The sequence below is a fragment of the Girardinichthys multiradiatus genome, chromosome 9, assembly GCF_021462225.1.
Source record: "Girardinichthys multiradiatus isolate DD_20200921_A chromosome 9, DD_fGirMul_XY1, whole genome shotgun sequence".
NCBI lineage: Eukaryota > Metazoa > Chordata > Actinopteri > Cyprinodontiformes > Goodeidae > Girardinichthys > Girardinichthys multiradiatus.
The window spans coordinates 43,830,327-43,855,799 of record NC_061802.1 but is presented as its reverse complement, the minus strand read 5'-3'; the positions used below and the strand labels follow the sequence as shown (position 1 = coordinate 43,855,799).

General features: G+C 41.9%; 1 protein-coding gene across 4 annotated transcripts in view; it reads right to left on the bottom strand.

The window, feature by feature from the left end:
* Nucleotides 1-3,270: 3,270 nt before the first annotated feature.
* Nucleotides 3,271-25,473, bottom strand: part of LOC124873835 (pre-B-cell leukemia transcription factor 1) — a 68,169-nt gene continuing 45,966 nt past the window's right edge. The window contains exons 3-9 of one of the 4 annotated variants that reach the window (XM_047374831.1): nucleotides 21,442-21,686; nucleotides 18,630-18,820; nucleotides 16,821-16,956; nucleotides 13,929-13,977; nucleotides 11,188-11,300; nucleotides 9,466-9,555; nucleotides 3,271-6,444 (exon numbers count right to left, since the gene is read on the bottom strand). In XM_047374831.1, coding sequence (XP_047230787.1) covers nucleotides 6,352-6,444; nucleotides 9,466-9,555; nucleotides 11,188-11,300; nucleotides 13,929-13,977; nucleotides 16,821-16,956; nucleotides 18,630-18,820; nucleotides 21,442-21,686 — 917 coding nt within the window. In that variant the 3' untranslated portion in view covers nucleotides 3,271-6,351. Of the gene's footprint in view, nucleotides 6,445-9,465; nucleotides 9,556-11,187; nucleotides 11,301-13,817; nucleotides 13,978-16,820; nucleotides 16,957-18,629; nucleotides 18,821-21,441; nucleotides 21,687-25,473 lie in introns of all 4 variants that reach the window. The other 3 variants (XM_047374830.1, XM_047374833.1, XM_047374832.1) reach the window with 3 other exon arrangements.

The following is a 25,473-nucleotide window of genomic DNA, read 5'->3' as shown; positions in this document are numbered from 1 at the left end:
AGAGATAGGTTAGATGATTTCATTCAGAAACACAAACTACTTTCTGACTCTCAATAGGGTTTCAGAAAAGAAAGATCCACATCTCTACCGTTACAGGAATAGGTGGAAGACATTTCAAATGCTCTAGACTGCAGGGAAACCTCTAAAACCTGCAGGGCAGTGTGCCTCTAGGACCAGGGTTGAAAAACACAGCAAGATATGCAGCAGGAATATTTATAGACCTAAAGAAAGCATTTGATACCATAAATCATAGGATATCAAACTGGAGCATTATGGCTCCAGTTTTGTATTATGTGAATTATAATCACCTTACATCAACATAAATTGTGGTGTTCCTCAAGGTTCGGTCTTGGAAAACTACAAATAATAGATCAAATATCAGTAATGGTGAATAATATCTATATTGAATACAAATTTCTGGATGTTGCGCTGGATCATAAAATCTGCTGAAAGTCTCACATTAAACATATAAAAGCAAAAAGTGTATTGCAGTGTTGGCAAAAACAAGACATGTGCTAAACCAGGAATCCCTAAAGATACTACCCTGTTCAATGGTGTCATCATACTTTAATTACTGTGTGGAGGTTTGGGAAACACATACAAATGTACTTTACAGCCGCATGACAAGAAAGAGCAGTCAAGATAATTCGTAAGGTGGGATATTGAGAGCACACAAAATCACTATTTTTAAAGTTATATATATACTGTGGTTATTTTGATAAAGAGAGCTGTATGGATATCTTACAGGAGACAATGCTGACAATATATGGTGTAGACTGCATGGCAATATATTAATGGTAAATATAGATTATGAAAGTGGGTAAATTGTGACATGGAGAACAAATTATAAACATTTTTAACGTGGGACGTGTTTAAATTCTATATTCTTGACAGAAATGCATAATGTTTACACTGGATGAGTCAGATGGGGGTGGGATTTAATAAGCAGTGGCTTCTTCCTGCTCCTTTTCATACTGAATATGAGTCTTGTTTTTATGTTTGTTTGATATGTTTATGTTCAAAATAAGGATTTAAATTAAACTAATTTAAATGATAATACAAACTCAGATGTGGACCAATCAAGGCCTGCTGGACGGGTAGCTTAGAGGTTTGACTCAACATACTGGGTTCAGGTTTCGACCCAAAAAAGTGATGAAGTGACAAACGTTTAGAGCTGCCATAACTTGTCAATATAAAGGGTGTATATATTTGTAAACATTACACTGTGTTCATGTGCAGCAAAATTGTACAAAGAAGTTCTTAAAGTTCATAAAAGGTTTCCAATGAACAGGACATTAGTCACAAAGGATGGTGAAGAAGTGCAGTGCTGCGGAATGCACAAATCATAACGAGAGGAACCAATGAAAAAGGCACGTTTTCCTTTTACTTGCACAACTACAGTACATTGTGTTGTATGGTTGTTAAAGGATTTTCACATATTTTTGCTCTAAGCGAGATATTTTAAAATACTCTAAGTCAGTTTTCAGCAGTAGGAAATGTGTCTATTGCTATGCTGGCTCTGTAATTAGCTTTATATTGCTGCACAATTTAAAGCCAAGTTATAAAAGAATGGAATTTGAACCATCATCTGACCCTATGGAAAAGATTCTTATCCTTGCTCACCATCCATACTGCTCCTATAAGGCCAATTTTCAAGGTCTTAAAGTAGGATTTTCTGTGTGAATCTGAAACATTTTACTTTTTCATTTTGTTAAGCTTCTGAATGACCTCCATGTAGTCAGACTGCTTGTCTGTCAGCTACATGTTTGAGAAAACATTTACTTTCATATCTGTTTGTTTGATTAATTCAGTTCCTGGGTGTGGCAATGTGCAGGTTAATGCAGCACTAATTTTTTACTGATAACTACATCTGGAAGTTATACTCCATCTATGACACCATATACAATATTTTCTGTCCGTATCAACTTTATGATCAGGTCTTTGGCCAAAGTGTAAATGCTGATCATAGCTAGCACTAGCAGGCTACAGCAGGTAGCCTAGTGTTCAGAGCTCTCACGCCTCACGCAATGAGCGTGAGACACATGCAGTTTCCTGACTTCACAGGCCACACGACATTCCTCACGCTGAACAGTAACAGGTGGGCGGATCGACCCAAAATATGAATGCCAAGTCGGGATCAGTATCGGATCAATAGGCTACTTGTAGATTCTCTTGTGCGTCCACTAAATTTCTCAAAATGAGTTCAGCGGAGTGCAGATTCTCTCTCTGCGCCTCCCCTCCCCGCTCTGCCGGCAGAGGGCGCTGACAGCGGCCCGTGATGGCGGCGAGAAAGAGAAGCGCTTTGTGGACGTTATTCACTGCAGCTGATAAAGACAGTGCCACATGATGTGTGCAGAAAAGTCATTGCCACTGGGGAACACCACTAATTTACAGAAACATATCAAATCAGTTCACCCTCAAGAGAACTGCGAGCTGCAAAAACAGTTGAGGAAGGAGGAGGAGAAAGATCCCCAAACACAAGAGAACCCCGACGCAGAGTCTCTGGCACAGGCTTTTCAGCCAAATATTCAGGTCATCTCCAGCATAAAGAAATGTTTTCCACAGTGTAATTGGTGATCAGGGATACATTTTTAACACACAGTTATCAACTAATATATATTCAGCCAGTTGAAAAAAATCGTAATTGTTTTTTGGAACTCAAAAATGTACATAAAGATATACACCGTAACCTTGAAATATGAATATGGCTGAATACAATGACCCTTTGTGTTAACTGTTGAAGGAAAAATAGTATTCCTATTTATCCTACATGCATATTAGTTACAGTCTTAATTATCATGATAATTTTGTTATTTCACCTAAATAATTCACAAATAGCCATATATTAGGGAATGATTTCAGTATTTTTATACCGTTACATACTTTTGGATTGATGTAGTTAGTGAATAATGTTTTTTTGCTGATCAACCCATAAATGAGCTGCCTTTATAAATGTGCGTCCATATAAAGGAAAATAAACTGGCTTTCCAATGGTATGAAATGTACAACAAAGAAATCATTTAGTAAACACAAATTTCCTTCCTTTTGTTTCAAGTCCCCACACCTCAGGGAACCTAAAATCTTCTAAAGCTTTGAAAGGTTACAGTATGATATCAAAATAAATCAGAAACACACTTAAACGTGTTTGCTGATTCTGACCTCATGTTTGTTTAGACTTCCCAACATTATAATCGCAGCATTTAAGCTAAAGATATAATCCAGCAGTTTTTAGTTTACAACCTGCAAATGAAAAATAACAAAATGGCAATGTACGCAACAACAAAAAAAAGGGTTTATTTGGAATAGGCATTGCCAATACAAATAAGAGACCAGAAACCCTACACCTTTCAGCTAACAGACAACAGAGTGTGATTTGTAATTAAAAAGACAATATTTCTCCATTTGATACTTTTTTTTTTTTTTTTACATAATCAGATATCTTCAAAGTTAAAACCTGTCAAGAAAAAGGTTCCTCGATTACACTCTGAAATCCTTATAAAAAAGACGGTAACATTCAAAACACTGCAGTACGTTATTTTATTGAAGAACAAAAAGACATGCAACAAATAAAACATTTCATGTTTTACAAATTGTTCCTTTCTCCACCCATGTCTCTTTTCTTTTATAACAGAAAACTAAAAAGCGTCATCACATGAAGCTTCAGTTATATTTGACAGGCAAATGTGAAAAGAAGTGTTGCGCCTTCTTTGAAAAAAAAGAAATGGAAGAAAAAGAAAAAAAAAAACTTGAGTTTTCCTTGCATGGCCGGCGCTGTCAGTTCTGTCCGATGCCTTCTGAAGACATGAGTGAGGCAGGTTCTTCAATGCTGCACGGCCCCTCAGGTGAGTCAAGGTGGGGGTGGGGGGGTCCTGTTCTCAGTCATCTCAATATGTTTGTCTGGTGTTATGACACCAACGCTGGAGCTCTGAAATCTATGATTTCAAACAATGTAATAAATACAAACACGCTGACATCTTTAGAAAATAACAGAAACAACATGGTTTTCAGGCAGTTTTGTGACGTTTGTGGACTGAATTTAGTTTCCTGTTGGCCTAAAAAGCAAAGGTCTCCATTAGAACCTCCTCAGAATGGCAGGCTTCAGTCTATGGTCTGAGTACATGGGAACATAAAAAAACAAGATACCGTCCAAATCCAAATATGTGAAAGAAGAGTAAAGGTGCATATCTACATACTGTATATGGAGCATTCTGGGGCTAATACACATACAGCGGTAGCATCGAGAGAAACAGCACAAAATAAACGCAGATGATTTATTGACACAGAAAAACTATGTGTCGCCAGGGTAACGGTTTCTTTTTGGATTCCTAGAAACACTTCTGTATGCACACTGCTTTTATTTGGTACAGGAGCATCAGGAGAACCCTACTGGTCCTGCAGAGGACCAGACACTTCTAAAGCTGATTCCAATGCTTAAAATTCAAAGATTTTTGGTATCAAAGTATGTTCACGTCTCTGTGGTGCGAGAGCTTCTGTAAGCGTGATTAGCTTCGATAAAAACTTATTCTGTACATACAACACAAGTCACAGAGTGATGCTCACATTTGGGTTGATTCCTGTAGATAAGTGAGGTGTCACTTTAAGAACAGAGAACAAGGTAAATGAAGCTTCATCTGTGCCAAATATTCATAAAGGTTTTTCTCTGGTTTCTTCCCAACTGGACATTTTGAGTGTGGAAAAATGTTTCTTTCTTGCTCCACATTTGGCACAAAATCAGTCCAGTGTGTTCTGCACTGCATGTGATGTTCTGTGGGATAATGTTTAGACATGTATGTCCTTAACTAAATAAAAAGTGACCCCCCCCCAAACACTATGACACTTAGATTTGGTTACCAGCAGTATTTGGCCTGATATACAGAATCTGAACAGGTAGTGATGAGTATGACTTCTATGGTTACGGATCCTGCCCTCCAATCGGCAGGCTTCATTGTGCTTTATTTCATACTGACCTGCTGTACTCATCCTTGTCACTTTCTGGTTTCTGATATATTTTCCAGGATGTACTGGAAACGGCGCCTAGGAACGAGGCGGAACATTTGTCTAAATTTGAGTCAATTTATAAACCTCTCATTTAATCCTTAACTGGACTGTGACACTGGGCTAAATGTTGTCAAAAACACAACTAGTGTGGCGACAAAACTACTGGATCACTTTAAACCAAGCCTGAATACTTTTTATTTTAATACATGACTCAACAACAGTGCCTTGCAAAACTATTTTTAGCCCTGGAACTTTTTCACATTTTATCATTTTACAACCACCAACTAACTCTGAATATTACTCTCAACACACCATCCCCAAGGTTCACCTTCCAACAGGAGAACAACCTTAAACATACAGCCGGAACTACAATGGAATGGTTTACATCAAAGCATATTCATGTGTTTGAATGGCCCAGTCAAAGTCCAGACATAAATCTGATCACAGATGCTCTCCATCCAGTCGGCTGAAGTTGAGCAATTCTGCAGAGAACAATGGGCCAAAATGTCAGTCTGTAGATGTGCAAAGCTGCTAGAAACATAAACCAAAAGACTCTCAGATGATTACAGCAAAAGGTGGTTCTATAAAGTATTGGCTCATATTGGCTAAATACAAATTCATTACACATTTTTTTACATATTTATATTTGCACAGAATTTGCAGAAATTTTATTTGTAACATAAATTTCTAAATTTCTCATCATCTTCCTGGTTATGCACAATTTATGTTGTGTCACATAAAATCCACCAATAAATACACCGAAGTTTGTGGTTGCAACCTGACAAAATGTGGAAATGGTCCTTTTACAAGACACTCAAAGAATGGCATGAATTTTGTTAGGGCAGAAGATAAAACCGAACCCAGATTCACCTCCAGGGTTGGACTTTGGCACTACAGATGAATAAAAATAACCTGACAACAGGAACAGAAACAGACTTTAAATTAGGAGTTGCATTTGAATTGTTTGCTGTGTTGGAATTTAATCAGAGGTAGTGTGAGTGGGCTTTAAGTAACCAGACGTCGGGCTTGATGCTGCTGACTGTGAGCGTACAGGATGAATTTATAAGAAAACGTGAAATACAAAGAGGCAACTTGGACATTGAGTGGAAAATATACAAACTGTGAAGTCCAGACATGAGTCCCCTCTGCAGGCTGGGTAAACTGCCGTGGAGGTCCAGACAAAAAAAAAAAAAGGTTTTTGTCCTTAATGGTGGAAGCATCGTCCCCAGTCCCCAACTGCCTTGGGTCACATCCAGTCCTGCAGGATGGATAGGGATTTCAATTCTGGGGGGAAAGAACCGGAGGGGCAGTGAAGGTGGGAATCAGAGAACAGATGAGTGAGGGGGTGGAGGATCAGTTGGAGGTGTCCGAGTGAACACTTCCGGGTCCTTCTGTGGGTGAAGTCACTGATGAGGGGGTCGGAGCATCGGGCCAGCCACCGTTTGCCTGGTAGAGGAAGAGAGGAGGGGGTGAGTCTGCTGCTTCCATGATCAGATACAGCTCAGACACACTGAGGAGAAATAAACTGCTCTCCTGAAGATGCTGAGAACTGCACATTGGTTTCATTTAGATGGCTCCGACGAGAGGTTAAAGCATTTTAACCCAGAGACAAAGGTTCACCTGTTTGGTCACAATGATGGGGCCACATGTTTGGAGACTTTGAAGCTGTAGCACAGCGTACCTACTGTGAAGCACAATGGTGGCAGCATCATGCTGTGGGGCCATTTTGGTGTCAGTGGTGCTGCAGCATTTAACAAAATGGATGGAATGATAAAGATGTAGGACTGCCTCTTAACCTTTCACCTCAAATCAACAGCTCGATGTTTGAAACCTAGATGCGAGTGGGTGTTCCAACAGGATAATGATCATAATACACATGGATAAGTCTAGCTAACATTAAGCTTCTGGAATGGTCCCAACCTCAACCCTGTCGTAAAACTAGGGACTACGCATAAACCCTGGACAGAGTCCGAAAACCAACTGATGCAAATGAACTCCACAATGGTCAAATATCCGGCTGGAAAAATACCAGAAGATTTATAATGGCAACTAAAAGTCTGGTCTCTCTGCAACTTGCTAAGAAACAAATATCCAAATATTAGATGGGCTGTATGGAAATATTTAAGTCATGTATACTTTGGACTTTGTGTGGATCAGACTGCATGCAGTTCTTGTTTCAAAAATCACTAAAGTTAACATCTTTCCACCTTCCAAAAATAAACACATGACAACAAACCCAAAATGAACTTGGCATACATGATCATTCATGATGAATGGAACTGGAAAAGCTGCTGAGGCCTGGATGATAAACCAGCATGATCATGAGACCAAAACCAGTTATTAGCAGCCACACCACTTTCTTTAATTACATTCATAAAAATATCAACAATAGCAGCGCTGTCAGTACTAGAAACAGAACAAGCCTAAAAACAGCCACACATGAATCAAAATGTGAAAAGACCTTCAGAAAGCTGATCTGGCCCACTAAAATAACTGAAGAAACAAGAACAACTCTGCTGGGACTTTCACACAGACAGGATAACATGAGGAATCTTTTCAAAAAGTAGATGAACCAAATGTATACTGTTTGTGACACTTACTTCAGAAACAGAGGCTTATGTTGGATTCATTTAACAAAAGGCTCTCATTTCAGTGTGTGTGAGAACAAAAAGAAACAGTTGGAACCATGTAGAACTGCTGTTCTATGGGAAGTATTTATGGGATGCACTGCCTGCCTGCCTGTCTGTCTGTCTGTCTGTCTGTCTGTCTGTCTGCCTGTCTGCCTGCCTGTCTGTCTGCCTGTCTGTCTGCCTGCCTGTCTGTCTGCCTGTCTGTCTGCCTGTCTGTCTGTCTGTCTGCCTGTCTGTCTGTCTGTCTGTCTGCCTGTCTGTCTGTCTGTCTGTCTGTCTGCCTGCCTGTCTGTCTGTCTGCCTTCCTGCCTGCCTGTCTGTCTGTCTGTCTGTCTGTCTGCCTGTCTGCCTGCCTGTCTGTCTGCCTGTCTGTCTGTCTGTCTGCCTGCCTGCCTGTCTGTCTGCCTTCCTGCCTGCCTGTCTGTCTGTCGGCCTGTCTGCCTGCCTGTCTGTCTGTCTGTCTGTCTGTCTGTCTGCCTGCCTGTCTGTCTGTCTGCCTGTCTGTCTGTCTGTCTGTCTGCCTGCCTGTCTGTCTGTCTGCCTTCCTGCCTGCCTGTCTGTCTGTCTGTCTGTCTGCCTGCCTGCCTGCCTGTCTGTCTGCCCAGTCATTCTCCACAACTAACAATGAGGGCTGCTGAGACGGGTTCATTCTGGAACTGAAATACGTCCGTTTTTTTTTAAAAAGCCAAAGAAAAAAGTTGCCTTTTATATGAGAATAAAAAATGTGTAAAAAAAAGTCCCACCAAGAAGTGAACAGATTTCTGAGCCCCCCCCCCCCACATTTCAGAGCCACGGCTACGTAAATCACAAGCAAACAGCCGGGCTAACAGATATCCTGCTTTTACATTATGCATTGCAGGGCTTCTTTACAGGCTAGAGCAGTGAATAACACAGCATATTGTGGCAGTGTAAGATGTGGTAGAGCAAGCAGGCGTCCAAGGAGAACTGCATCTTTGAGGTCAAAGGACTGGGAAAGAACAGGGCCTGAATACGTAAGCGGCCTCTCAGGGTTAGTGCAGCTGGCTGTGGCATGTGCTCCGAGCAGCTAGGAAGCCTATTTGAATACACATCCATGTTTTTATGCGGGAGACATTTCATCTGATTATCATATGGCCAGTGAGGCACGACGGCGACAGCAGAGGACCCCAGCCGCGGCTGTGACTGTCCTCGTCCTCTCGCCGTGGCTCGCTGTCAGGGCCATTAATGTGGCAGGAACATGATCTGAGCAATGCGCTTGGATTGCTGTCCCAAGTCCACACTCTGCTCTCCTTGTGTCTGTCTTATCGATTTTCTCCTTTACGACACGGCTTGTCGCTGTGAATTTTCCTACTCTTTGCCGCCGCCAGCAAACAATCCCCCCCCCCCCCCAACCCCCATCTCCCACTTCCACACCCAAACTCTGCTTCAAAATAAGACAAACAAGATGAGAACGAACCCCTATGGCATATGAGCAGGGCAGTCTAGCAGTGTGAGGTTTTATTTTTAACGCTGCCTCCTGGGGAGCATCAGTGGAAGCTTCCGGCTAATCATGGGTCAGGTGGACCGAGGGATTTGAAGACCAGAGCACAGGGTGTCACCTGGCTGTGAAGGCAGTACGTGGCTGCCGGTGTTTGGACGGGCCTGATGGAACGTGACAGGCTCAGACGGCCGCTCTGCGTGTGTGTGTCCGCCACCACGGCTGAGCACGACGGGCAACGTGCTGCCCGTAGCACGAGCGATACAGAGGCAATCAAAGAGGTTATCATGGAGCTGAGACAAGTCCTACTAAGTGGCATTCTGAGCCCTATGGCTTCAAAATAATTGGTATGGAGAGAAAAGGGGGAAAAAGAATGCTTACATTGATGCCCTGCGGACTGTACATCTGGTTGGCTGTGAGTCCTTCACTGTATCCGCCTGTCTGACTGATAACATGGCGAAGGGTATCCACCTGAAACATTCCCAAACAGCAGACAAAGCAAGGTCAGTGTCAACACAGGAGAACAGACAGAAGGACAGCAGGAAAACAACACCGCTGTGGGTTCTGTACTTAGAGACAACAACGTCCAGTCACACAGAAAAGAGACATTTTTGCCAAAATAAATATAGTTACACGATGAAAACACAATTCCTCTGATAGTTTGACGAGGGAATAGTCCTTTATGTGACAGACCAACACAAAGTAGAGCGTTATTTTTATGTGGAAGAAAAAGGATACATGATTTTCAAAAGGTTTTACAAATAAAACTCTAAAAGTGTTTCGTGCATTTCTACTCAGCCCCTTTACTCTGATACACCTAAATAAAATCCAGTGTCAAATCAAGCAACTAACGGGACAGATAAATTGAGGATTAATTCTTCAGAGACAAATCTGAAAAGACCATGATGACTCCGGAGGAGCTGCAGAGATTCACAGCTCAGTTGAGGGAATCTCCTGATAGGACAAGTATTCATTCCCCATATCTGACTTTAATGAAAGAGTGGCCAAATGAAAGTCACTGTTGAAAGTAAGCCATAAGAAGTCTTTCCACAGGTCCTGTAACAGAGCAGCAAACATGTGGAAGAAGGTGCTCAGGTCAGATGAGGCTGAGATTGAAAGTGAACTTGAACAGTGAAAATGTAACACTACACATCATCTGGAAAACACCATCCACTTGGTGAGACATGGCGGTTGAAGCATCACGGTAAAGGGATGCTATCCTTTAGAAGGGACAGAAAGATGGTAAATGTTGATGGTAGGATGGTTGGAGCTAATTACAAGGCAACACAGGAGGCAAAGGCTGCGTAAGACCAGAAACTGGGGTGGAGTTTCACCTTCAAGCACGACAAAGCTGCTCCAGATATACATCAGAAGACCTGCAGCTCTAACAGCAGTGAAAGTTGGTTCTGAAAGGGGAGCTGAACACAAATCCACTTCACAGATTTCTATTTGTAAAAAAAAAAAACTTGAATCATTTTTCTTCCCAGGTGTGTGGTGATGTTGCAGATATTTCAGAAATGTCCAGGTTAATAACGTAAAAATATTCTGAACAACTAGAGGAAAGGCAACCAATATACAGGTTAACTGGATATTAATTCGAGCAAAAACAGTTGAGGTTGCCTTGGAATCAAATGTAGCTGTAGTTCCTAGAGCTGTTCAGCTGTATGTAATGACAAAAATACTCTTCAAGATCATAGAACACTTCAAATGTTTCTAGATCCCTGAAAATGTTTTATTGATCTTGTGAGCTTACATGTGTTTTTTGGGTTGGACCAGACTGGGCTGAAACTAGGTTCTGTTTTTACATGGAACACAGAACTATGTTGGAGTAAAAACGGTTCTGTTCACAGATCCGAGGAAAGTTCAAATTAAAACAAGAATACCAAGCAAACCCTAATAAATTAGGCATTTATACACTGCTTAGCAAGAAAACGGTATCTTCTGGCTGGCTGACACTAATATAGCTCAGATTTAGTAGTGAATGTCTACAATTTCTAACCGTGAGAGCACTACAGCTCACAATTAGGAGTAACATCAGTAAGGTGAGCTAATGAAAGCAGGATATCTGTCCAGCCCTATCTTCCTCCCAGCACCAGGCCCTACCTGTGACTGCACGTTGGCTCCCACCTGAGCCCCCTGGTATGAGTCCCCATTGAGAGACTGCACGCTCATGAACAAGTCCCCGGAGTTTGACATGTTAAAAGAGCCAGCAGAACCTGAAAGGAGAGAGGGAGCAGTGGAATCACAGAGAGCCAGCAGGGGAAGCAAGAATGGCCGTCCAGCCAGGCAGCAGCCAGGAGGAGCAGCATGCACAGGTTAGTGAGCACTGCAGCTGCACAGGTTGGATGAGACCAGAGCAGCTGAGCCAGGAGAGCAATACATGAGGACAGAGTCTATGCTTTAACATTAAACACAGGAGGAGCAGGTTACGTGTTAATTAGAACAGGAAAATACTCTGCTTGGCTGTTATGTAGGCATGATCACTGTGTCAGTAACAGTGTTTTCTACAGCCACAAACAAACACTGTTTTCAAATATGATGCATAAGATATGAGTGAAAGAAGGATAGCTTGTTCCTTCATGCTTACTGTATCACTCAGATAAGAAAGCTCCACCTTTATGTAAGGCTAAGTTAGGCTAACCGCTTTTATTTGTTTTAAAGCACGACAGAAACAATTTTCATGGAAGCTTTAAAGGATAAGTCTGGCATTTGTCTTTTTTAGTGTTCACCACATTTTTAAAAATGATCAAATTTTACAACGTATGTCAATCACAGGTAACAATAAGCATTGCTAGATTTAACATAGCAGTAAGAAGTTGAAACAATGCTTTTATTTTTATCAGGGTTACTTATGGTCCATCCATTCATAAAGGTGTCACAAAGGTTCACATTGTTATTGTCTTCTGTGAACCACAAGTGGTTTTATGAAAATATGAAGACGGGCCCGATTATTTTCAAGCTGAGCCTAAGTTTAGAAAGGACAGTGAATTCTGGTGACTGGGCTCTAATAAAACAGCAGCATGGGGCCACCTCTCGGCCCCATGCTGTTATATTATTCTACTGAGTTCTGCCATGCAAAGACACGGACCAGTTTGTATGGGCCCCCAATGAAGACATGTTTAAAGCCTGAAAATAAATTCATCTTTTTTTTTGCAGTAACATAATTTTACATTGAAAAATGTTTATGTAATTTGATCAGATTTAAAAATTAGGGAAAAATCCCCATGTTGTGAATTAATTGTTTTTACTACAATCGCTGGTGGCACCATTACTGATCCCCTACAGTCCCTTTAAAGTAAATTTAACAGAAGAAATTTCTGAATGAATACTATACTTTCTGATAAGGCGAGGACTTTCTACTAACTCTGGATGATCTAGATGGGTGTCAAAAACTTTAGCACATGGGCCAAAATCCCCTAGCTGAAAGGAATCGGGGTCCACAAAAACAACTAAATAACTGATTGTGTTTTTCTATTTTCACCTGCCTAGCAATAAAACTATATATAATTAAAATAAAATCCCACTGCTATGTCTAGGATTTATAAAATCTTGTTTAACTCCAGAACATAAAAAGGGTCTTAAACGTTTGCCTTAATAAAAGAAAGCATACAGTTTCCTCATTGTTTGGGCTGAATGGTTTCTTTCATGCTCGCATAGAAAAGGTTTTCACTTTCTGAGTCAAGAACAGGATAGGGGTCCCTCTTTGTTCAAAAACGCCTGCTGTATTTAGTGTAATGAATGGGAGCACCCATGTACGCTTTGGGTAAAAGTAGCAGGATGTCTGTGATCCTATTTACGATGACATTTAAAACGAAAGCAAAGTAAAGCAAACACGGCTATTAGAGACGCACTTTGTCTTCTCCCCTTTTCATCTTAAGATTTAAGTTTATCAGTGCAAATATCAAATATTGTCGACTCCCTTATCTGGTGGGTCAAATTAATACCTTTCGTGAAATGCAGCTGGGAACCACAACAACTCATTCCAGGGGCCCTCTCAGAGACGGCCCCTGGAATGAGCGACTCTCTGAGAGACTCTCTTTCATCTCTGCTCTTTGTGCTGCAAAATCTTTAAAGAGAGGACTAAGTGTTGTTGTTTCAGCAAACGGAGGTTGTATTAAACAGCATGGGTGCCAATAGTTGTTTTACCAGCGATTTTAATAAAAGAAGAAATATTTCTCAACATGGGAGTGAATGACTGTACTTTAATTTAAGAATGGGGTTTTTTTTAGCATGAAACTGCTACAACAACAAAAGGTCAGGCTTTTTAAACCAGGGTGCAAATTTGTATCTACATCATGATTAAGTTGGTGAAATGTTAATTTTTTATTTTTGAAGTGCTTTGTATCACCAGACTTATCCTTTGAATGCCATTACAAAGCATTTAACACAGTGTTGAAAAGGCACACATGGGGTTAATTGGGACCAAGAAGAAAGGACAGACTTTGCATGAGGGCTCAGTTTGTTTAAACTCTAACAGCTCTTTTCTACACTGCTCAGAGCAATATTAGGTGAATGTATAAGGTAATAATACGGATAAACATTGACCCTATTTCTGGAAATAACCGTGCATTATTATGTGATGGGCATAATTTATGTAGAATAGTGGCCTAGTTTGTCCTTTACAAAGGAACTTTACAGTATCAGCACTAAAAAAAGCCTTAAATGTGTTACACTGATGGACAGAGAGGAAGTATATGTCTAACCCCAGCAGAGCCAGGGACTTCCTGTCTCACCTGCAGAGTTTGGAGTGGAGGGTGAATTTGCTTGGCTTCCATGTGAGGATGCATTAGCCGCATTCACGGCAGTTCTTGCAGCATACATGTTGGCTTCTTCTTGGAACTTACCAATGTTTTTCTTGTATCTGATTCTTTTATTCCCAAACCAGTTGGAAACCTGAGCAGACAGAAAAAAAGAACCAAGTTTACTTCTTCAGACATAGAACCACACAGAGCCTCTTTAAAAAAGTACGACTGAGTTTAGCTTGAATGGCCTTTAATGGCATGTGCAACACTGCAGAGAGCCTCTGTCTGAAGTATGGGCTACACAGACTGGTGCTGTGAATCTGCATTAGTGCCAGAATGGAATGATTGCCAATAACGGTCTCATTATGTCACCATGACTGCAGCTATCATCAGAACTCACGCAAGCACCAATCAGTCAACTTCCGCTAACACCCATTACGGCTAATGGACTCCCAGATGAAGCCAGGGGGGTAATCCCAGCCCTAATGATAAACAACATTAAAATGAAAACCAAATCAATCCTGCAAAGTTTCTAATAGACAGAGTAGGTAAACATTCTCCTTTGTTATAGCCAAGAAACTGAAACTCCACAAATCACTGAGCTACTGAGCAGCTTCCACAATCGAGCCCAGCTGCATCCTCACATCATTTGGTAGAAATTAATGAAAGCAACGAAGAAAACAATCCATTCCCACATGATGGATTCACAACACAAACTGCTGTTTACCTTGGCGTTGTCATTGTTTTCCTTATTATCAATTCTCACAGGATTGAAACAAGTGGAGTTGCTGAAGTGCAGAGATGAAACAAACAAAAAAAAAAACATAAGCAAGATTTTCAAATACTTCACAGTGCTGTGATGCCAGAAACGCTGGCATCTTTCAGATATCTGTAGTGGTGTGATGAGTTCCTGTAACAGTTACAGTAGGTCATTATGGGCCTCAGATAGCTGCGCTGTGTATGGCTAGAAGCTGAAATCCCACAGCTATCATGTTCTTTCTTAATCACTCACTATTTAAACTCAGGGTCGTTTCCTAGCTTAATCAGTAACTTTGCATTGCATGTCCAATAAACCTCCTGGCCACTTTGGTGTTTTAGAACTTCAAAATACTTTTGATATGATTTAACACCGCAGCCCAAATCTTTGAGCTCTAAATCCAGGTGATTCTCTCGATCAGAGAGGTTCAGGTTTAAATCTGTGCTGTTTTCAGGATTCTTTCAGAATATTGGTGCTACTCTTCATTCTTTAGGTAAGCTGTACTTTGTTCCCAAATGGGTTTTCTCATCTCAGACATGTAGTTCATACACTGACTATTAGTTCATGGTCAAGCCCCAACTTATATCAGTGAACTCTTATATCTGTACAATCCCCCCAAGTCTCTGAGGTCATGCGATAGTCCTACTGGCTGTACATCACACAAGGCTGAAAACTAAGGGTGATAGAGCTTTTGCAACAGTAGCTCCCCGACTCTGGAACTCTATCTCCTTGTGTATAAGGACTGCGGATTCGGTGGTGTCTTTTAAAAAACAGCTAAAAACTCATCTTTTTAGGCTTGCGTTTGGTTAGTTTATTTTTGATTTTATCTTATCTTCTTTTTTACATTTATAAATATATTATTCCAATTGTGCCTTGTATTAGTGTTGTGAAGCACTTTGTGATCTGTGTCTTGAGAGGTGCTATATAAATAAAATTTTACTTACTTACTTCATGAAGAGTAGGAAAGTTGAAAGCATTGCTTTGCTAAGATATTCATATCCCTTGAACTTCTACCTATTTACTCATGTTCCAATCAGAAACCTCACCTTGACTGGAGCGTTGTACGAAAGACCAACACAAAGTAGAATACAACAGCGAAGTGGAATTAAAATCTAAAACATTTAAGAGAGGCACCAGCTCCCTTGTGACCCACTATGGAATAAGCGGTAGAAAATGACTGATTGACTGACATTTAAGAGAACCATTCCCACAGCATGATGCTGCCCACACCTTTCACTGTGGGAAGGATGTGTGTTGGGCGGTGTTAGTTTTTTAGCCAACACAGCAAGTAGGATAAAATAGTGTCCTGTTCTTAAACAACCAGAGCACCTTCTTCCTAATGTTTACTGAGTCCCCTGCATCCTGGGGCCACATTGTTTAAAAGCGCGCTGCAGAGAAAGAATAAATATGGTTTTAATTTCCACCGTGGAAAACTGGAAGTATACCTCTGCTTCTGTCAGAGAGCTTCACACAGGCTGTCAGGGAGCAGGGAGACAAGTGTATGAGCTACTGTTTGGCCCAGCACTGAGGTTAGTGCTTTGGTCATATCCATAATGGTTACTCTGGCAAGTCTAAATGTTAAGCCAACTTGTCCAAGAGGCAGTTGTGTGAAGTTCACTGCCCTACTGGGTTTACAGCAAACTGCAAATAGGTCTTTATTGGCTTTCTTTTAACAATAGTTTTCATCTAAGGACCAGATTAGTGAAGTTTTCTGGTCAACGGATTCTCCCACCTGACCTGTTTGCTGTGTTCCCCGGTCTTCATGATGCTGTTTGTTCACTAACGCTGTCTAACAGACAGCTGACGTCAGAAACAGAACAGCTGGGTTTGTACGACTCCTCCCCCCAGTATGGACTGGAAACAAGAGTTATGCTTTACTAAGATAAAACATGCAATCTAGGATATAATTTGATGAATAAAAACTCATGAGGGCACTTGGATGCATAGTTTGCATTCTTCAACAGGAAACTTGTCACAGGTCAAAATGAGCTTTTATTGGTTTTCTTACAAAAATTCTGCTGAGGCACATTTACCCTTTGGATGTTATTTTTGTGCTAATGAAATGCTCAACTAAAAGAATAGAAGAGCTGTCTGTGTCCATAAAGGCCTGAAAACCTTTTGTTAGCTCACTCGTCCAGACGCTGACAGCATCTTCAGTTAAAATGGTCCTTGTCTCACAGCTCTCTGTACAGTAGCGTTCCCACAGGTGCTGTGAGGTGGCACTGATCTGCTCGTACCTGGGCCACTGTGATGGCACACTTCTTAGCCAGCTCCTCTTTGGCCTCCTCGCTGGGGTAGGGGTTACTGAGGTGTGAGTAGAAATACTCATTCAGGATCTCTGTCGCCTGCTTGTTGAAGTTCCGTCGTTTCCGCCTACAAGGAGAACAACAGATCAGTCACAACACTTCGTACAACCTGAGTGTGAAATCTGAATCCTGGATGAGCATGTAGCGACAGTGGAAATCTCCCCTTTAACAGGAAGAAACCTCAAGCAGAACCAGAACCTGGCTCAGTGTGGGCAGCCAGCTGCCACGATTGGAGGTTTGATAGAACCTCAGGATGTTTGCTGACCGAAAGGTCCTGCAGCTCCTGTCTTTGTTCACATTGTTTGCCTCTGTCATTACCTTCTCGTCACACATTTAAAGTTTAATGGTTACAGAGACAGGTAAAAGAAGACGGGTGTAGAAAACTCATGAAAGCAGGTCTGGTGTTGTTCTGGTTTCACAGTAAGTACCTGTGGGTATATGGGAAGAAGGCCTCTATGCCAACAGTGTACAAAGATACACCACAAACCATTTGTCAACGCCAAAACAACGCAGCTCTTACTGTGTAGCCTAGAGAACCTCCTTTAGCAGCAATAATTCCAAATAGTTCTCTGTCTATTAGTCTCACATCACTGCACAAGATGTTCTGTCCAACATTGTTTGGAGACACTCACTTCTACACAGCTCTCTGGAGGTCCCACCACAGCATTTTCAATTAGTCTGAAATCTGGACTTTGACTATTCCATTGCAACACCTGGATTCCTTTTCTGCCATTCTGTTCTATTTCACACAGACTGGTGGATTCTTATTTTATGCAATGCTGGTTGTATTAGTTATTAACGCCTCATTAAATGAAACTCAACATTTTTCTCTTTATCAGTTTGGTTTCAAGCATGCTGGAATCAAGACGCCAAGATGATACAATGTTTGACAGCATAGAAACAGGCTGGGCTGATCCTACATGAACACTAACATATTTATCTGCCAGCAGACCTTCAAGCAGACAGAGCAGAGGGCGCTGCTGCCTTTGAGTTGCCTGACCCCTCCATCTTTTGCACCTATCAGGTCATGTCTGCCAGCGCCACATCCAAGGAGGGCTTTACATAAGCTGAAAGGGAAATCTCTTTGCATGTATCGGCTGGTTGAGGAGATTTACGCTAAAACCTCTGTCCCTCGCTCCAACAGCTCACAAGAAAATATGTAGATGTGCACAGCATGGGATCCAGCAGCCAGTAGATTAATCAGAGGTGCAGAGCATGCCAGCGCCTCTCATCCAGTGAAAGCTTTGCTCTTCCCATCCCTTCCCCTCGCTGCTGCAGCACCGCCACAGTCATTTGCAAGAGAATAGATATAGTGAAGCTTTACACGGGAGCACACGCCTCATTTAAATGTTATGCCTCCAACCCGGGCTTTGAGTGGAATTTATCCTTGGAGAAATGTATGCAAATCCAAAGAACGCATCAAAGAGAACAAGCGATTAAAAAAGAGAAAACTGTTAAGTGTTGCAGAGCACACAGGGAGCTCTTATTGGCCAACATTGCGGGGTGTTTTACTCCAAAAGGCATCCTAACATGCAAACCAGCCCAGTGTGTGTGGTACGCAGCAGAAAACAGTGTGTCATGACGTATTTTGCAGGCTACATCAGTCGTTCACAGGCATATGGGGCTTGAGAAGGCAGGCACAAGATGAGCTATTTGTGCTGCTGTTCAGCTGGGAGGTTATCTAGAGCACTGAGCATGTTTGAACACAAATGTGCACACAGTTAGAACAAGGACACACACCTGGCATCGAGGAAGCGGGAGCGCAGGATCATGACGGCTTCGCAGGTGCTCTGCTTGAGCTGCATCTGGATGGAGCTGAACTTGCGGTGGATGATGCTCACCATGCGCTCGATCTCTTTGGGCGAAATGGGCCGTGTGCGCGACTGCTCCCGCAACAGGTTCATCACATGGGTGGTGAACTCGTTACAGGCCTGTGGAGAAGGCACACACCATTCTGTCAGAGAGCAGGCTCCATCAAGTCAAACATAACCACAGATGAGACCTGGATTTTCAACAAGGCTATGTCACATCTGTTGCACGAAGAAGAGCTCACAGATAAGTTAAATCCAGCTTTTTGCTTCATGTAGGACAGGGTGGAGCTTTCTCCAAAAGACTAGATGGATGATAAGAACTTAAATGCATATTTAACAGAAACTGTGATTGAAGTACGTTGAGAGAAACCAGTGACAGCTGTTCCCTCTCAGACACACGCTTTCACAGCACAACTAACCCTGGGAGACGACGACACGCCGACGCTTCCTTCATTCTCCCGTGTCACACCAGGCGTGAATGTGCTGCGATATTACACTCCGACTCCATCTCCTACTGTCTCCTCTTCTTTACTTCTGCTTCTCCTGTCGATCTCTCCCTGGATTTAGCCGTGTCAGGCTTTGTCTGTGTCTGTCTATCTGCCTGCTCATCACAATCATCTGAAAGCAATGCTATTGTCGCGCATGCATCGGATACAAAGGCAATGAGAGGAAGTCACCCCCAGCAACACAGCATACTGCATATGATGGAGTAATCTGGGATAAAAACCAGCAGAAGTGAATTCTCACTGACAGTTGATGACGAAACAGTCTGAGTATGTGAGGCTTGCCACTTTATTATACATAGATACAACTCAGAAGAATTGAAAAGAGCAATTTATATCAGCACTGAACTGATATAGATTCTTTTTGATGATCAAAATACAACAAACAGGCTTAGAACCCAAAAATATCCTGCTTACTTCACCAAGGAGATCATTACTTGGAATGGATCAGGTTGTTAAGAAAGTGGTCTAAATGAGCAGTCAGGTAGCAAGAAAAGTATTTTATGGTTTGATGTCTGACCAGAGCGCTAAGATAGAAAAAGTTAGCATAAGTGGACCATAAAGCTGACCTGCAGTCAGCAAAACTACTGCTATCATCAGTTAGTCAACAGAGCAGCAGCTAACAGAAAGCTAATTATTCACCTACAGATCCTTGCAAAAGTATTCATAACCCTTGACCTTCTTTCACATTCATCACATACAAACACAAACTGCAATAGATTTCGTTGGGATTTCACAGATTTCGACACAAAGTACGGCAGAATTATGAGGTCAGGAGAAAAAGACACATGGTTTTTTTTTTTACATATACAAATCTGAAAAGTGTGGCTTGCATTTGTATTCAGCCCCTCCAATTTATTATTTTAAAGAACCATATTTCTCTGCAATGTAGAGAGTCTGTAAACATACATTTTCAAGTGCTGTCACAGATTCTCATTTGGATTTGAGTCTGGACTTTGACTGGGCCATTCTAACGTGTGACTATGCTTGAATCAAAACCATTCAATTCAATTCAGTTTATTTATATAGCGCCAATTCACAATACATGTCGTCTCAAGGCACTTCACAAAAGGTTTGGAATGGTGTGGGGTTGTTGGGGAGGTTAGATTAAACTATTGAGTGTTAGAGTTTGGCCATTTTAGAATGGGCTATGTGTAACTGTACTAAGTAAAATAATAAACTGATAAAGTTTGTCTATCTAGAGCCCACCGGTGGCCATTCTATTGTAACTCTTGCTGTATCTGCTGGAAAGTGAATCTCTGTCCCAGTATCAACTCCCTGAAGTCTCTAACATGTTTTCTTCCAGGTTTGACCTGATTTAGCCTCATCCACCCTACCACGATTTGTCCAGCTTCCTTGTCTAAGCTACAGAAAAGCCTCCCAAAGCATGATGGGAATGGAGTGGGAGACAGAGACACATTTCACAGTAGGGATCATTTCTTCAGGGTGATGTGCATCTTTAGTTTTTCACCAAACACAGCATTTTGCATTTAGTCCGCAACGTTCAATTCTGGTCTCATCTTCCAGAACACCTTCATCCACCTATTAGCGGAATCCTCCACATGGCCATTAGCAAACTGTAAACATCACTTCCTACATATTTTAATCAACAATGACTTACTTTTGAGCTGTGTATCTCTGCAGCAGCTCCAGAGTTCCCATGGGTTTCTTATTTCTCTTATGAATAATTTTCTCATCTAGAAGACCAAGGAGCACTCGAGGTATGTCAGGGAGATACCTACTGTGCTCCTTGGTCTTCTAGATGCTGTCTGTCCAACTGCTCTCTAATAAACCTCTGAAGCCTTACCAGAACAGCTGGAGTTATTCTGAGATCATTGGACTCTGTTTCAGGTGACTTTTAAAGACAACAGGTTACACTAGATTTTATTTAGAGGCATGAGAGTAAAGGGGCGTATGACACGTTTTATACTTATATTTTTAAATCATCGAAAAAAACAAAACACCTAATTTTCCACCATTCTAAAAACAGAACTGTTTTTAGGACTACATAAAGATCTTTAACTTTAGGTTCGTCTGAATTATAAAATTTGTTACAGTTTTTGGTGCTTTTATTACACTTAAGCCATGTAAAGAGGAAAATATGTCACCTAAAACATTTTCAAGGAACCAAACACTGATTCAACTCAAATATTTTGTTTGATTTTCTTTAAGATAAATAATTGCACATCTATAACCAGACGTCCATGGTTCGTGTCCAGCTTTTTCTGCTGTCCTCACCTGTTCATACTTCTCCAGCTCTGTGTGGTAGATCTGTCTGATCTGGGACAGCTTGGCCCTGTAGTCTGAGTGCTCCGCTGAGTTGTCGGCCCCCACCCCTCCTGAGGCTGCCGCTGCAGCCGCCGCCGCCGCAGACCCCCCGCCTTTCTCTGGGCCAGACACACCCTCTGCCAGCAGCATGTTGTCCAGGCGCATGAGCTGGGGGTCGGGAGGCTCCTCCTCCTGGGCGCCACGGATGCTGAGCACTGCGGTGACAAGAGGAGGTCATAGGTCAGTTCTAAAAGGTCACACCTGCAGCTGGGATGATGCACCGTAACAAGCTGTCAGCAACACAGCTCTGCTACATGGCTGAAGCCAGTCATACCATCCCCTCATAAATAATGTATTAAACGTCGATAAATTTAAACATAAAAATCAGATTTAAACAATTATTTCAGCAAATTGATAATAAACAGCATATTGGACACTTTTATCTACATATGACTTTCAAAGACATTGAACTGGACTTTAGAACAAGTTGCTTATGAATTAGAAAGAGCAGCAGCAGATAAGTGGAGCGGGAAAATGTGAATGTAATGTGTGGCCCAGGATGTCTCAGTATTTAGGGATGCATTCTCCATCAACCATCACTTTTATCTGTTGTTCTGTGCGACATCATTCCAGCTGCTAAAGCTGGAGCTGTTTGTCAAAACGGATTTTAATGATTTCTGCGCATGAACAGGGCTGTTTAGAGTAAAACAGATTGGCTGTAATATAGTGGGAAGGAACAAAGTAAGAGCGTATGACGTGACAGAGGATATGTTGTACATTTCATATTAACCAACATGATCTGATGTGATGTGGTGAAGCAGGGAGTGCATGTGCTCGGTCTAGTAAAACTACCTTCCACTAGAGGTCTCCCTTGCCATTTAGGACACTTAAATCCCACCTTCCATTTTCTGAGCTGAAACCGTTCCCTGGCTCAGCCTCGTCTTCCTCCATCCTGTAGCCGTCCATTTCAATATAACGCTCCTCTAATATATTCAGCTTAGTGCTGCTTGGATCCAAACTGATCCTGGAGTGGGAACATTACAGATCCAAACATGAGCCCTGGCTCTGACTTTGTGGACGACTGTTTAAAACTGTGCAGCTCGTCATTCATCTCGTTGTCTCTGAATGAAAAGGGACAGGCAGGGAGCACTTCATTAATTCAGAGACAATGGGAGTGCTTGGTGCATTAACCCCAGACTGCTGTCCGGCTTGGTAGTTCTGGGCAGGGGGTCACTGGGATGAGAATGAGGCCTGCTGTACTAGCAGCGGATGAGGAGGGGGTTCACTCCTGCAGGGGTCAGGGGTTCAGGGCGTGTGCTCAGCAGGCGGCAGATTGAGTGAAGGAAGAAAGCTGGAGGAGGAGGAGGAGGAAGGGGGCGGTCTGTTGGGATGGCAGAACTGTAAAAATATAGTGTCTCATTATCCAGAGTCCGTCAGCACTCCAGTAATCTATAGACATGTTCGCAGGGGAAAGGCTCAGGCAGCTTTACGGCCGCCTTACCTTCACAACCCCGCCACCGCAGCCCCGGTATGAGCCGATCCAACCCATTCCATCAGTAACTCTAAACCTACCTGTCTGCTTTAGTTAACATCCATCAGCGGTGGCCCCCCTGCTCCCTCTACTCCCGACTGCTCACCAGCACAGAGGCACACTTTCCTAAAGTTACCGCCTCATAAATACCCGAATGAAGTGGGTGTTAAAACGAGGGCGCACTGCAACGTCCAGTGAAGGAAAACCAGCTGTGTTGTTGGGAGATTTTTCCAGCAGGAAAACAACTCATGGTGGAGATGCAAGTGAAGAGAAGGAAAGAAGACTGACAACTTTTCTTTATAGTGACAATAAAAACTGGACACAAAATCCAGTTCAGGGTCCAGGCAGATGCACCTATCAGGGTTTACCTGGCTGGTTCAGATGTCACGTTTTTGTCGAGGTCTGATTAGCCAATAACAGTTTTGACAGATTCAGATTTTATTTAAAGATTACAACACCTGCAAACAGACAGAGGTAGTAGTATTGAATCCAACAGAAAATGAAGGACCTCCAGGATCTATGCAGCAAACATGGTTCCTACGCATTCTAGAAATGTCTGGAAATGCACGAGAAAAGGAAAATATGGAGTCCTATTTATTTCAAGTGCTTTATCTTCATTTCCTCAATCACTTGTTTCTTGTAACATGTTCACTCTCAGTATTTGGGTTTATTACTTACTGACTAAATGAACAATTAAATAAAAACTAGGCTATTTCAGTACCTATATGAGCTCTACTTAACTTTAAATTTATAGTAGGTTGAACTGGATCTGTGGTTCTTAGATCAGGTCTAAAATGCCAAACAAAGGATTAAAACTACTATTTCCAGGATTGTTTCAGGATTATTAAAAATGAAGCAACTAAAGTTTAGTAACTGTGCTTTGCACAATCTGCATTTAGTCTAAGATGCTCCATTAATTATTTAAGAAGTCCAAGAAGCATTGTGTAGGCTCGCTATTATTATCCAGACTGCTATTCAAGCAGCTTTAAGCCAATACATTACACTTAAACACCCAGGATGTTACAAAAATGTGGAAAAATATCCAGAACTGCAAATCTGGAAAAATATGGAACGTTATAAAAAAATAAACTATATTCCCGACAGCAATTGTTTGTTGATTGACCCACCGTTGCCAGCAACAGCAACTTTAACTATTCTGCAAACATCTTCCACAAGGTTTAGGAGTGTGTTCATAGTTAGATGAGAAAAGCATGAGAATAGCAGCCTCTGCTCTAATTCATCCCAAAGGTGTTCAAGAAGGTTGAGATCAGGACTCTGAGCCAAACTTTATACACCTGCAGCCATTGAAGTGATTGGAACACCAGATTTCACTGATTTGGTGTGTAGGAACCCTGAGCCTAACCTTTATCCGATCAAAAAAAACTCCACAAAGTTAATGAAATGACATGCTGCTAGTTGACACTATGATGAACCAAAACTGGTGGAAGTTCTTAGTTATGATGCATTTAATGAAAAGGCAAAATCATTTCTGAATCATTAAAAAAATATTAGACCTGATTAAGGGAAATTAGCCAATTTCCGTCTGTGGTCCACTAACTGGTGCGTCTCTAGTTTAAAAGTCATATGAAAATCCTTTGCCTGGTGTTCTAAAGGCTGTAGGTTTGCTGATACATAGCTTCAATTTACAAATTAAAGATTAACCTCGGGGTATGACATGCTGAGAGTTCATGGCTTGATTTTGTTTTTTAACATAATCATAAACTATCCAGTCTGTCGAATAAAAAGAGAATGTAAAAGTTCTCAGTGTCCACAAAAACAATTCTCTGCCTGTCTGCCAAGTTTCCTGCTTAACATTCCCAGAGTGTTTATTTTAGTTGGCTTGAAGCTCCTCCAGCATCAGTCTTCTGAGCGCCTGTTGCAGAGAAGGTCATTTCTTAGAAGATGTCTTGCAAAGGAGAGAGAGAAACGATCTGGCAGTCATTTTCCTCCCTGGCTAAATAAGAATGTTAATGTAAAAAATGTAAAACGAACGACTCCATCCAGCAGCCATGCTTATTCCAACTGGTGCATTATGCTCAAATTAAGTACATGAAGAGGTCCTAAATTGACAATGAGCACAAACTCTGATGTGATCCCCAGACTTGGCTTGTTGACACGTGTATATGGCCTCACTAATCAGCCTCACATCACAAGCCTGCTCCGCTCACACACGGTGCGGCCCAGATCCCAGTGCCGCTCGCTCTCACTGCTGATCCAGCTGTCTGGGAGAGCATCTGTCAGGAGGGAACCCAGGAAGGAACAATGCATTACGCCATGTTGGCTGTGTACTGTCATCCCTCATTGACAGCACATTGTCACACTTACACAGCGTCCTCGGAGCCGGGAACAAGCTAAGTAGCTGCCTGCCTATAATATCAGCTCTTCCCACACTCTCCTATCACACCATCTTGCTGTGGATTTCTGCTCAACAGCATTCATTTCTAATTGAACAGAGTAAAAAGTGACTTTTC